Source organism: Ornithodoros turicata, chromosome 5 (genome assembly GCF_037126465.1).
Source record: "Ornithodoros turicata isolate Travis chromosome 5, ASM3712646v1, whole genome shotgun sequence".
NCBI lineage: Eukaryota > Metazoa > Arthropoda > Arachnida > Ixodida > Argasidae > Ornithodoros > Ornithodoros turicata.
This window is the reverse complement of record NC_088205.1, coordinates 72,147,723-72,161,498: the sequence shown is the minus strand read 5'-3', so window position 1 is coordinate 72,161,498 and position 13,776 is coordinate 72,147,723. Positions and strand designations below refer to the sequence as shown.

The 13,776-nt window shown below is 46.2% G+C and overlaps 2 protein-coding genes across 6 annotated transcripts in view; one reads left to right on the top strand and one right to left on the bottom strand.

Annotated features, from left to right (window-relative positions):
* The window catches only part of LOC135394719 (transient receptor potential-gamma protein-like), a 228,440-nt gene that overhangs the window by 165,712 nt on the left and 48,952 nt on the right, over positions 1-13,776 (top strand). The window lies entirely within an intron of this gene.
* LOC135395929 (uncharacterized) lies at positions 12,310-12,987 on the bottom strand. The gene has a single exon (XM_064627016.1). It carries the CDS (start codon positions 12,985-12,987, stop codon positions 12,310-12,312), a length of 678 nt encoding a protein of 225 aa, XP_064483086.1.

The window sequence follows — 13,776 nt, the reverse complement described above, 5'->3', positions numbered from 1 at the left end:
TTTTAGCAAACGTTAGTTGCTGACGTAATGAATGTTTCAGTGACAATAACTCCCTTTAGTGAAGCAGAGTTAAGCGTTAAATTCAGGTAAAAGGACCGTTGATCTCGGTTCAAACGTTAATCGGCGTTGAAACCGGTCCTCGTGCAGCTTAATCGTAGCTTAATTGAAACGTAATTGCTTCTCCTAAAAGTTCAGAGCGTGAGCGCCACTGCTACGGAATTTATCGCATCACTTGTCCGTCGCTAGTATCTCGTATCTATGGCGTTCTACGCGGTCTAGGCTGGCAGCTAAATTGTTTGTCCCAGTTGTGGCGACGTCTCATCACAGATTGGTTGGCTCCGGTCACGTGATCTACACGGCGTGCACCATATGTCGTCACTTCCACTACACTTTCGTGATGCGAAAACAAACGGCGATGCTCCCTTCTTCTTAGTTTTCCTTCTTCCTTGGGTAGCGCCTTTCACCTCGGAGGAAAAAAAAAGACTGTTTCCTGTGATAGTTAGCAGTAGAACTGAGCACGTTTTAACTCCGACATTTACGGTGTCTAAAAAAATGCACGTAAGACGGTTGAAACAGTGTGTTCGTTTTCGACGATGGATACTTCAAAGCACGTGCGCGTTTCAGGACTATTTAAATGGCTTTCAACGAGGATTGTCCACCATTCTGCTATCCCGCTTTCCCCTATTTGAAGGGTTAATTAATGAGTATTAGGTACTTAGTAATCTTGCAATTGCGTCTCTTCGAGGGGATCTCCGCAAGGCCGTATAACTCAACCGCAAAAACGACTGTTAAGGACGAAGTCTAAATTATCATCCGCGGAGCGTCATTCCAACTTGGTTATTCATTAAACTCAGTTCGGGAACTACCGGAGTCCTTGATTTCTTGTACGCTTTGCTGCCGAAACCAAGGAATCCGGTCCTTCCTGGTCAAGACGTATGGCAAAGCTTGCAGAACTACATCGGCAGTGGAGCGATGTGGTGTCTCCTGTCTTACGGTTATATCCGGCGTCCTCAGCAAAGCTCGGTCTAGCCAACTCTTATAAGAAAAGCTACCATTGCTAAGCTAGCGCTCCGTAAAGGAGCGAACACGAAACCACAAGAAATCATTTTGAAATTTGCGTGGGTTCTTAAGGTAAGCTGGAGCCTGGAAAGCCTGGAGCGTTCGGAGCGAGCGAGGACTACATACCAACCGCTCAATAGTCACTCGAATCATCGACGAACCCTACTGACACGGCTCTATTGACACTTTCACCTCCAACGGTCGTTCAGCTGAAGGCGAAGTTGCAATTTTTAGAAGCGAAGGCATCAACTTTACAATAGATGGATGGAGACATTCAAGCACTTACGACGAGTCATTCGAGAGTGAATGTGAAACCGGCGACCGTTGCGCAAGTGCTCATCGTCGTTCAAGTGTCGTCCAACCATTCTGATGGGATCACTCTACCGAAGCTCAAGATCGACATCTTCAGCGGTGCCAGCTCTCACGTTGGCAAATATTTTGGGACCAATTTCGTGCAATCATTCACGGTAACCAACAGCTTTCAGATGTCACCAAGATGAAGTATTTGATGTTTCTCGTCCTTGGACGATTTGATGTCTGTCGACTTAGCTGTGGACGCGTTGAATGTACTACGAAACAAGAATTGCGAAAATTATGAAACAGCCGTCCGAATTCTTAAGTTGAGATTCGATAAGGGTGGATTTCTGGTCAACGAACATTTAGACTCGCTGTTTCATCTTACATCAGTGTCTTGTTTTTCGTAGAGCCAATACTCACGCCTGTGCTGACGCCATGGCACTTTTGTCACGTGATAAAATACCGTCGTCGCCACCGGTTGAAGCAACTGGGACGGACTACGCAGGGCCGCTGTATTACAAATGTGGTGACGATAGAGCGCCTGGGAAGTGCTATATATTCTCGTCTTCACATGTGCCGTCACAAGAGCCATTCTCTTTGAGCTTACGAAATCCATGTCTGCTGCAGATTTCATAAAAACATTCAAGAGGTACTCGTCCAGACGAGGCCTCCCATGAACGATATTCTCCGACAATTTTCCTACCATCAAACATGCGACACGAGACATCGCTCTCACAAGCTTGTCTCAGGATCCACAAGTAGCAGGGCTTCTTGCGCTCAACCAGATCACAGGATACCACCAGATACCAGATGAAGATACCAGGAAATGAAGTAGGCGACCAGACAGCAAAGGATGCACTGGGTAAAACCAAGTTATCGGCAATACATTTCACAAAATCGGACGCCAAGACATTCCTCTACAAATCGGCAATCAGACGGTCCAAGGAAAGCTGAAAGCAAGCACTACGGCACACAGTCTCCTGTCTTGTTTCCTGTTTCCTGTCTCACATAGACCCCGATCTCACGGCAATCATTCCTCATGACATTGGCAGAAGCCTCCACACGGCTATTCACCGGATTCGACTCGGCGCGCTATATACTGCCACCACCCAATTCCAACTCGGTATTGTGGCCTCAAGACTGTGCGACATCTGCAAAGTGCCCCACTACGTTACACCAGTACAAAGTACGTTACTTATACACGTACACGTACTTATACTTACGTGCCCAGAACAAGCAGACGCAAGGGAAAGACTGTCCCATGCACTTCAAACACTGGACAAAAGACCCATTATCTTACTGCAAAGTAATGGGAAGATGGCCTACAAGGGAACAAGACATGAAGGCACTCAAGGCATTGTGTGCCTACCTAAAAGAAAGCGGTATACACTGCCGCTACTAGCAGCCACATATCATAAACCTCAAAACCACCTAAATGAGATGGAGCTGCTGGCGCCCTTAGGGCAGCCACCCTGCTCCAAGTCTTTCCCCCGATTTTTTTTTTTCAGGTAATTACTACTACTACTACTACTACCAGATCACCCGAAAATTCATAGCGGAATTCATGGCGGAACAGGCGGCCTGGTGGTGAGGCTTCTGCGAGAGGCTGATATGCAGGCGCAAAGAACTGCCTACGCAAATGTTAGGCAAGCGTGCCGTGGAGTACGAAGAGCTCGTAACCGTTGTCACAGAAGTGGAGGCACTCATCAACTCGCGGTCACTTACTCAAATCTCGGAAGACCCAGATGACCTGGAAGTCCTCGTCCCTACTCGCCTCCTAGTAGGGAAGAGGCCCACAGCTCTTCCTGCGGACAGCGTACCGGTCGAGAACAGACAGGCCAACTTCGGAACGTCCGCGAAGGCGCTGGGTCTATCGAGAAAGCTTGACTGTTCTCCTTTGGAAGAAGTGGACCGAGGAATGCATATTAAGTCTGCGGTCAGGTAATTAGCTTGACCCCCAGACAGTGTGAAGGTTGGACACATCTGACGGTGACATCTTTTGGACGGCTGAAATAGGTACGCATCTGCCCAGATAGGGAAGAGAATGACGAGACCAGTTCAACTACTGTACAGCTGCAACTACATTTACGCATCACTTTGCTTTTCGAGGGAAGCGTTAAGGAAGAAGTCTGAAATGTCATCCGCGTGACCTCGCATCAGTAAACGTCATTCCATCTTGGTTTTTCATTAAACTCAGTTCGGCTACTACCGGAGTCCTTGATTTATTGTACAACGACATCTACGCTGCTGTCGTAGCTTTCTAATAAATAATCTGTAAAGGACAAAAAATATCCATGTATATTGCAATGAATGTGGCTAATTGTAACTCATGGCACCTTCGACTGGCAGCCACCGATCTATCTGGAGCGCGCGCTCTAACCTCGACTGGTCAAAACACAACAGCTCTGACAACAGCTTCGGAAGTTGTTTCTTTCTTCTATCTTCTTCCTTCGTCCAACTAGAAGCGCTCTGGATTAGAACATTGGTACCGCCAGTCGATGATACCAACAGTTACTCGTCAGAGTTGACTGTAATTGAGGTGCAACTCCTAAACTTTAATTGTAACAAATTTAATTGCTTTTCGGAACTTGCCGACGCCCTAGATCATTATCGATTGCTCGTTCGACGCTCGATTGCCCGTTCCTGTTAGAAAAGGAAAACGTAGCACTTTTTCTTCATGAGCATTTGCATTTGCATTAAGGCGCTCTTCTTAGAATCCGCTCTCGTGGAATGCACTGAAACACGTTACCGTGTTGTCGGTTCTACTTAGTGAGCATGAATAACAACTTCCAAAACGGCAGGCATTCACTTAATATAAATTTATTACTTTTTACTTACTTGTTTTTTTACTTACTAGAGTTTGCGTAACAGGAAGAAGAAAGGAACTTACGTAAGACTTCCACAAATTAAAGTGCAGCATTCCACTATATGTATGGGTGTCAGATCTCGCTCGCCGTAATTTGTAATTTAGGTTAGTCTGTTGAGCTGCGTAAATAAATTAGCGCTGTACCGAGCTGTCTCTTTGCTAAGTGTAACGTTGATTTGTTATGTCGTGCTAATGAAGGTTACTAATCTACAGGTTCCACACGTAAGTTAACCGAATGATAAATCGATTCGGTTTAAGCAATATAGCTTGACAACTACACGCCAGAAGCACTGCGAAAGCCGAACAACGTACTATTTTGTGAAGAAAATTTTCAGAGGTCGAGGTAATCATTTTCAGATATTGCGTGGGTTCGTAGTAAACATGGCGTACTTGTATTGTAGCACGTTTGTAAGAGCATCTAGATGCAAACGAATCTCCATTTACCGTTGATGGTTCGACGAGTAACACTTGCCAAATGCAAACACAGGCAGCCCTAAAAAATATGTCCTTCTACGAGGCGTGCATTTGACGATAGGAAGGAGAAAACACAACAATACGTGCGATAATAACAGCTTACGCAAACTGAATCGACAGAATACGTTCTGTGAAACACCGAAAAAATTAATTGGAGAATGCCTAAGTGGATCCTCATTGGCTGTCAGCACCGCGGCGTGAGTGTCTGGATAGCGCTCTTTGTAATTATGGGTAGTCAGCAGGACTTAGCCGGCCTGGACAGCATGGGTCATATAACAATGGCGGAACGGTTGTTCATGTCCTCTTGCGGTGATGTCTCCATAGCGTACAGTCGCAAGCAAATCAGTTACTTACTGTGGAGAAAGTTAAAGTTGGACGTATAGGGAATGACGTCTACATGCCTTGGGGGATCGTTACTTTCATGGCTTCCATCCTCCTTTCTAGAACGAAACACTAAGCCTCAATAGTCTGCCCCCTGTATCTAACAATTAACAGATGCTCCTGCATTCAATAGCGTCTCAGCAGCTGTCGCAAATAACAGCAACAGAAACCGTAGCCTGCAGAGCCAAGACAACGATAGGGGGAACGATCTACGGAACACTGCCGAAGCAGTTTAGAGGAGCCCAAAAAGCCCTCTGAAAGACTTTGTTTCAAACGCATTGTGAAAGGATGTGACTTGCCTTAACAACTAACACCAAAAACAATATTTTTGTCAGAAAGAAACGCACCGGAACATCGACGCACGTGTTCCCGCTCAACTCGCTCTGCAGGGTGAAACCATCAGGAAAAGAACGAGGAAACACGTCATCGGTAATGTCATTACGCTCATAAGAGTGATCGAGCTCAAATCGAACCGGCGCTTTCCGTTCTTCTTCTTTTTTTTCTCTCTCTCTACAAGTTCTTCCTGTGTTGCACACGACGTTTCTCTAAGCCAATCAGCGGGCTGTACCGTAATGACGTCAAAGCAACCCTGCGGCTAGTTACGAGCACTGCTACCGTAGCGGACGGTCGCGATTTTTAAAATTGAATATGGCGATATTTCTACATCTGTCGAATGAATCATTTCGCATAGTGCATTTTAATAGGCGGGATAACAGCCTGGTTTAAAAGACGGGGAGTGACGGAAGTGTTTTCTGTGCTAGCTTTTTTAAGCCAGTTTCATTTTACAACTGCCCTATCGGTTCAGTGAACCTGTGAATCTTCCTGCAACCGTGAATGTTTCATCGTCATTATTTTCATTATCATAATAGCATTTTGAGTAGATTTACAACTGTACTGGATTGGATTGGATTGGAAAAGAAAGAAAAATATGGAGAGGTTAGTTCCGACCCAGTCAGAACTGGCTACTCCAAAACGCGTTTGTGGGTAAACAAAAAGAAAGAAAAAGGTCAGCTACGAAAAATAGGACTATATTATATTATACTATACTATTTGCTTATACTTCACGCAAAAAAAAAAAAGGAAAAGAAAACGATGACCGTGTTGGTTTTCGCGCGGAAGGATTTCTCGACGAATATATTTGGGGATATTGCTGCGCAGCTCTATAAACGCGATCTCGATGCCGAAGTGGGTTATCCTGGGTAATCATACAGGATTATTCTAATCGGAAGGCTAATTGGGTTATTACCGCCAGTGGTTAAGTGGTTAAGTCTTCCGCGGCTTAACCACTCGCGGGTCTTCTCAGAAGGCCTGAGGCGTACTCTGAGGGATCATCCAGACAGAGCTTGAACGACACTTATGCAGTTAAAAGGATTGAGACCTGGTTCATTATATTCATGCACGCATTGTATTACACTCCAGAGTACCGAGAGAAAAAAAAAAAGAATTATTTTTCTACGTGTTCTACACTTGACGAGACACGAACCCTCGAACACACGCCCGTGTAAAGCACAGACGTACGTGAGAGACGTGAAAGCTGAGCCCCCTTCCATTGGTAGCCGTAAGCACGTGACACGTTGTGATGTCAGAGCTGGGTGAGCTTCGTTAGTCGCGTTGCCAATCTTCTACGCTTCTATTACCCTATTGGCTGCTTGAAATGTCGGTTCACGTGGGTGCAAAGAAACGTTCTTTACGGTTATCTGGGATGACGCGTTGCAGCCCCTTTAAGGATTGTAACGGCAACTTTATTGCGAGATGATGAATGGGGAGTTTCACCGCCAGGGGCGATACTCTACCCTCATTGCTGGTGGTGATGTGGGGAATGAAATAATGAGCCCCTTCACAATAAGGGTCGAAGTCATATGATGTCAAAAAAAAGGTCAAAAGAGCCTTGAGGGCAGAACGTTGATAGGCTGGATTTGGCCAGGGACCAAGCAATTTTGAGAAAGAGAGAGAGAGAGGAGGAGGAGAGAATCCAGCTGATTAAGAGGCCCGGAGAGTGTGATTCGGGAAGGTTGGTAGTGTGGGCAATAAAAAAGAATGTGCTTTAGATATCCTAGACTTACTTTTACTAGAGTATCTAATAAAAGTAAGGGTACCTAGACCTAGTACCTAGAGTACCTAGACTTACTAACGTACTTTTGTAGGGCCGCCATGTACAACGCTGGGGGAGAATGAGGAAACGAGATTTCTTGCACGGGACATTCTTTCTTTCTTTCTTTCTTGTTTTTTACCTAACCGATCAGCTGTTACAATACTTACAACACTGTGGTGCTCTAGCTATTCTAAAGGACAAAAGAAAAGGAAAGGAACACCCTGTTTATTGCAATGCGTGGTCAATATTTTTCAGCTCATGAAGTGCAGATTCTGCACGAATGCTTGTCATTAACATAGAGGTAAAATGGAAGCAAGCTGGTGTACTCTTGACAGTTGGCACCATCATGATCCTGAGCTTGCGGGAAGGACAATAGACAAAACATAAAAACATAAAAAGCAGCTCCTAACCATTGGAATTTTATTCTCACGGCCACTAACAGAGCTGAGACGGAGAACACATATTAAAAGGAAATCTCCTATACTCACCCCAGGTCATACAGTCACGGTTTCTTTGTTGTTGTTGTTGTTGTTCCTGTACTTCCAAGTTCTAGTTCACGGCACTTCGAAATTGCTGTATTTTCATGGTCCCCTTCGTGCATAGCAGGGCTACAAGAACGCCCTTTCGCGTGTAAGCTATTAAGTATTTCTAGGTTTACGGTCTGCGCTTCGCTAATTTTATTGCGGTAGTGGATACTAAACGCGAAGCTTGGCCTCTGATAGCCGAATGAAGATCGTAAAAGGGAAAAGATCGTCGCCTCTGGATATAACCCTATGAGCGTCTGGGGGCTTCCTGTATTGGTTTTGGTCAGTCGAACACCAGGGCAGCCACTCTGCCTTTCTTACTGTGTCCCTGCGCGTGAATTTACATTGGGCTATAAACTACACCGCGTGGTGTTTGTGCTCAAAGAGGCTGCTGTTGCCCCGCTTCTTTAAGTGCTAGCGGTATACTTGTATTACCCTCCTGTTTGTATTTCGATAAGAATGGGGCTAAATTGCGGGATTTTGTGGCAGTGACTTTTGAAGAACATAAACACAATGCAACAAGCTAGTGTAGGCTGGTTGTTGGTAACGCTTCCCCGAGCCTGGGAAGATGTTAGCAGCGGCTTTTGAACACTTGTCGATACGTGAACTTTTTTCTCTTGCGCTGATCCTTCGGACTTTTTGCCGCGCTTGAGCTTAGATATTTTTCAGTACGCCAGCTTCAAAGTAGTGTAAGAAATCGACCGTTATGGAATACCGCAAGGAAAACGATTTTCCTGGAATCCTTATAATCGCGTACTGAGAACGGTTGCTTTGCAAAAATCACGAACGCCTAATTTTGCCACGCTGTTCAGGTGGCCATTTCTGCGCTTTTGGTAGGCTGTTTCTGTGCGGGGTTATTACTGCGGTGATCTACACATAGTAAAATTCGCAAAAATAAATGTTAATGAATGTTACAAACAGATAGGGTTATAGAGCTTGATCACATCACAACAGAGGAAGGCAATTAGCGCGTTGGTTATTTATTTATTCTATAAGTCCTTGCAAAAGAGGACTGAACTCCCGTCGAGGCAAATACATTACATTCTTGACCCAAAACAAGTAAAAAAAACACATCAAAACAGTGGTTTTCAGCACATATCAAACACATTTCAACACATCGAAACACTTGGTGTCATGTAACACTCGATATATTGCCCCGTACACTACTATTGTGCTATCGTCATACACGAAACTAAGCCGCACAACGCCAATACAGTGCCAAGGAAAAGGTTAGTGATCCACAGTTCTCGTCTCACAGCCGCAGTTGCTTCGCGGCGTTAACACGGAATAAAAATATGTTCTCTTCTCGATCTGGGACCTCTTTTTTTTAGATATAAGATCTTATATCTAAAAAAAAAAGAGGTCCCAGATCGAGGCGAGAACATTTTCTTTTATTCCGTGTTAGCGACGTGAAGCAACAGCGGCTGTCCGTTAGGTAACAAGACTTATCAGAGATTATCATCAACCTATAGTCGTGTTCAACTTAAGAAGGAGAAGAAATCTAGTCCCTGAACTACATACGCCGTTGGAGATAAGGAGACGCAATGGCGCGCCAGGAGAAATAGTGCGGCGTCACCATGTGGCATCAGTGGGGGAGCGCACTTTCTGCCGCAGCGTAGTGTCATGCGGCCAGTCCTAACAGCCAATACGGAAGCAGAGTGTGTATGATGGATTACATTATCGCGCGCACGAGGGAGCGTGACCTCTCTGTGTCCAGCCATCTATCTGCGGCGCAGTACTATTTTGAAGGCTGACGGGCTGGATTTCTTTTCCTTCCTAGGTTGAACACGACTATAGACTTGCTTGCAGATTGTACTAGTAGGAAACAGGAAAACGGAAAACATTTTACAGAGTATCTTACGCCGAGAAGTTTTCAAGGTTACATGACCGCCCACTTCATAGTACATCGGCCCATTCCTTGTATGAAGAGAGAGCGACACAAGCACAGGTCACATTTTTCACAGATGACTGATCCGTAACGAGGAACTGCTCGACTGATTCCTTTGAGACATCGTTTAAATCGTTTTCGGCGACATCAAAGTGTAGTCGTTATGGTACAGAATTAAGTCTAGAGGCCTTTTGCAACGATGGCCACGTGATGGTTACAGAATCCGTTGTCGTCGTTATGCCCAGCGGCGGAAAAACAGCCCGAGTGGATCACTTGTTTCACGTTTCAAAACAGTCGTTATATCGACAGTCCCTTTAGAAAGCGCGCAGTTCGACTGTCGGAGACAATGGACGTGCTCTGTGAACTTGTGTGAGTAAGTGATCGAATAAATCTGTGTTGTGTAAACGTGGGCCTATTGGGCCAGCCACAGTGTACGCCAGCCCGTCCGCGGATTTATGGGGTCACGTGCCCCCCAATTGAAAAATGTTTGCAGGTAAAAGTGGTTAAAAAAAACAATTTCTACTTTCAACCACTTTGTACCTGAACGGTTTAAAGTGGAAATTGTTTCATAAACCAATTGGGGTTGCAGATATTTTTTGCCTGGGCCACAGTCTGATGGCAAGACTACTGTTTGCGGAACGCTGCAATTGTGTAACCACCGCAGTAACGAAATAATTAAAAGATTCCTCAGGACACAAAAAAGGCCTGCAATAAAAAATGAATAGCATTTCTAAACGCGTTTAGCTAAAAACTTGCTTGCCACGGTGGCCCAATAAAACTACGGTATTTGAAAGTGTTTGGCTCAATGCCAAAAGGTGGGGCCATTTTTTTTTACAAATTGCTAAACATGCATTTGGGGAATGGGACGGGAAATATAACGGAAAAGAGTGATCATAAATATTTATCGGTCCGTGGGGCATCGATAACACATTACGCAACGGACAGAGGAATCAGTTACGAGTATTGCTGAAATAGGAACCATTACGAACCATTTTTCAGAACCCGAATGCGTTGCGATGTACGTAAATATCGTCGCGCAACGCTTGCAGCGTTTCGAAATAAGGAAGTCATTATCCCTTTTGCTCTCAGCTGGTGCCGCTTCTAAAATAATTTTAATGGTTCTTTGCCACCCCAAATAAAATAAGCAACTTTGTCTGCATAAGCAGACGCTTTCACAATTTTTATTGCGCTCCAGTTGCAACCACACAAAATGACACACCGTGAAGAATAAAGGAAAAGTTCCAGTGGCATATTTGCATTCCTCATACTAGCACAGAGTATCCGAAAAAAGGAAAGAAAGAAAGAAGCGTAGAAAAATCGTTTCAGTGCATAACGCTTACTAGGGGGCGTTTGAATGCAAATCGGCCAGCAAGCAAAAAAGAAAAAAAAAAAAAGAATGCCGGCGGTTCGATGGCAGTTTCTGGTTTGGTGCCCAACAAAGCGTAAACGCATAAAACTTGACGTAGCTCCTTTGTAGGTATTCTAGGCGGCACGAAGGCATAGGCTAGCGTTTCTGTTTTCCAGATGCTTTAACCGCGCCATGCTGATTCTGTACAGTTCGCAAGATATGCTCGGAAATAAGGTGCTACGAAATAGCAGTTATGGTGCCGTCGTTGCAAGTTTGGAAAGGGCGTGGATTTTATTGCTGTAGAAAACTGTTGTGCTCCGGCGGTCTCGTTTTTAATGTCGTTTCGTAGCACCGCCGGGTTCTGCAAAAAGCGTTTCTGGTCGTAGTCACATTGCTCCCACAATTGCCTATCCGACACAGACATTACTTCTTCTGCGAGTTGTTTGGAGAACGAAGGACATTTTACCAAGAAAAGCTACGATTCCTAACTGCACAGTCGCCTACCAATACATCGCAATTAAAATAGATATCTGCCCGAAATTTTCTGCTACCAGCCGAGAATGTCTTGCCTCGCCGAGCTAGCTTTCATTCCTGGTGTGTCGTCGCAATGGGTCTTTACGCACGCGTTAATCACGCTGCATAAGCCGATATCATGAAAAATGAACAATGAAAGAACAGTATTTAGGGGGGCGAGGGCACACAATAAAAAGCCGGCCGTTCGTTAACTGCGTAGCACCGTTGTTAATGGTTCCGGGTTGGGGTGACAAGACGTATTGTTTCCCGAATTGCAAAAAGAACACAGCGTCGTCTGCTGGAACAATTTTTAGCCATTGTCTGTGGCTCCAAACGGGGAAGCGATGTTTTACATCCATGAGGTAGTTTTGATTGAAAAGCAGATTGGGTATTTAAACTAGGTGCTATACGCACGAAGCAACCCTTCGTTGCCTGTTGTTGTAATTGATGATTTCCTATTGCATGCCGCCCGTGTAATTTCGCGTATTTTACATTGCACCAAAGGCGACGAAAGGTCACTGGTGGAGGCTTCCGTCGAAGTGCTTCCCGCTCATATCCAACACGCCTACCGAGGGCGTACTGAAAGTTCCCGGCCTGACACACTTCCAGGGCACGTTCCTCGCCATTTCGTTGCTTCAAGTTTGTAGAGGACGGTGGTCTTCCTCTACACGAGCCCCGACCGGCGATGATGGTATGCCACGGAGAGGCGATGACGGTGGCCTGTCTCCATGGCCGCGCCGGTGGAACTGAAGCCGGTGCTCCACGCGCGTGGCCATCGTTGTCGTCGTCGTCGTCGTCGTCGTCGTCGCCCGCTACAGGGGTCCCCCGGCCGTCAGATGCGTTGCGGACGCATCGCAAGAGCTGGAGTTAACGGGCGACCGTGGTAGGCGTATCGACGTGGTGACGTGTGGTCGAATAGGGGCACGGCACAACCTCAAAAGCAGGAGATGGGGTGGGAACGTGGGCAATTGTGCCTCGTGAAACCTCAATTACCCGGTCGGCGACTTCAGCGAGTGCCTCCGCGGAAGAGTCGGGAAGTGCCGCGAGTACCATTTGTGTCTGCTGAGGGAGCCGGCTCAGGAAAAGTTCTTTCAGGAGGGATCGGTCGAAGGCTGGAAGCCGAGAGCCGAGGAGGCTGTGCATACGTCGGAGCAGCTGACTGGGTCTGCGATCGCCGAGTTCTTCGGCTGCTAGCAGCTGGCGCAAGCGCTCGCGCTCCGACGTCATGATTCTGTCCGTGACGGCCTTCCGAAGGTCGTCGTAGGCGTTGGGGGTGAGGGGTGCCGTCAGAATATCTGTGACTTCCACCGCGATTTCCGGAGGTAGGTTGCTGACTATGTGGTGAAACTTCGTAGCTTGCTGGGTGATGCCAGCCAGCGCGAACTGACTATCGGCCATTTTGAACCATAGGTCAGGATGGGCGGTGAAGAATGAGGGAAGCCGAACAGCAACACGGGCGATGCTTGAGGAAGAGGGAACCATGGACGTTGCCGCTGTGGCCGCCGTGGCAGGGGTGGATGCTTGGGAGCCGTCGCCTGGGAACATTGCGGTGTCCAGCTTGCGACGTTCGGGTCACCACCCTGGTAGCACACTATGTTGCCGAAACGTTGCCCCAATGTTTTCTTCAAACGTTGCATAGACGTCGCTAATGTCCTCTTCAGGCCACGTTCTAGCAACGTTGCTAGAAAATGTTATACAACATTGCGGCAACATGACAACTGCAACATTCCACATAAGGGCAACGTTATGACAACATTTAGGTAATATTGGCAAAAGGTTGGCGGAGGTATTTGTGCGCTGTTATTTCTTACTTTTCTTTTTTTCTTTTTTGCGTCGGATCAGAGATGCATACTGACTGCAAGCACTTGCACGCCACTGTTAGCCGACTTGAGCTCTGCAAATCTCCGCTTCACTTATACTGGAGTGGGGCTAGGGGAGACCGCTTGGGTATCCCTGTAGGTATCCCGTTTGGACATAGAGATACTGTCATCAAGCAGTAGGCTCTATTTGCAAACAGGATGAGGCATATACTAAAATGCGAAGTGTTGGGGGCATGCTCATTAAGTGTAGCAGTGCGTACAACGTTTGCAACGGTGACCAGGATGCGTTCTTGTAGTTAGCCCTTGCATCTGCAAGAGTCAAGTGCACTCAACAAATTTTTTGACATCCCTCCCTGTCACGTACTGTGTTTTTAATTCAAGCTTTCGTCTCTAATGTAATTACCTACTGTTTGGAGCTGTAAAACCGGTAGGTTTCCTCTGTGGGTAAGAGTGTTATGTTGCTGGAAAGTCAATAAACAACGTTCAGGGAAACGTAGAGCCGCAATATTCCTCC

What these genes read in the sequence shown, in the direction of transcription:
- LOC135395929 (XM_064627016.1), bottom strand. Translation starts at nt 12,987, where the DNA reads ATGTTCCCAGGCGACGGCTCCCAAGCATCCACCCCTGCCACGGCGGCC.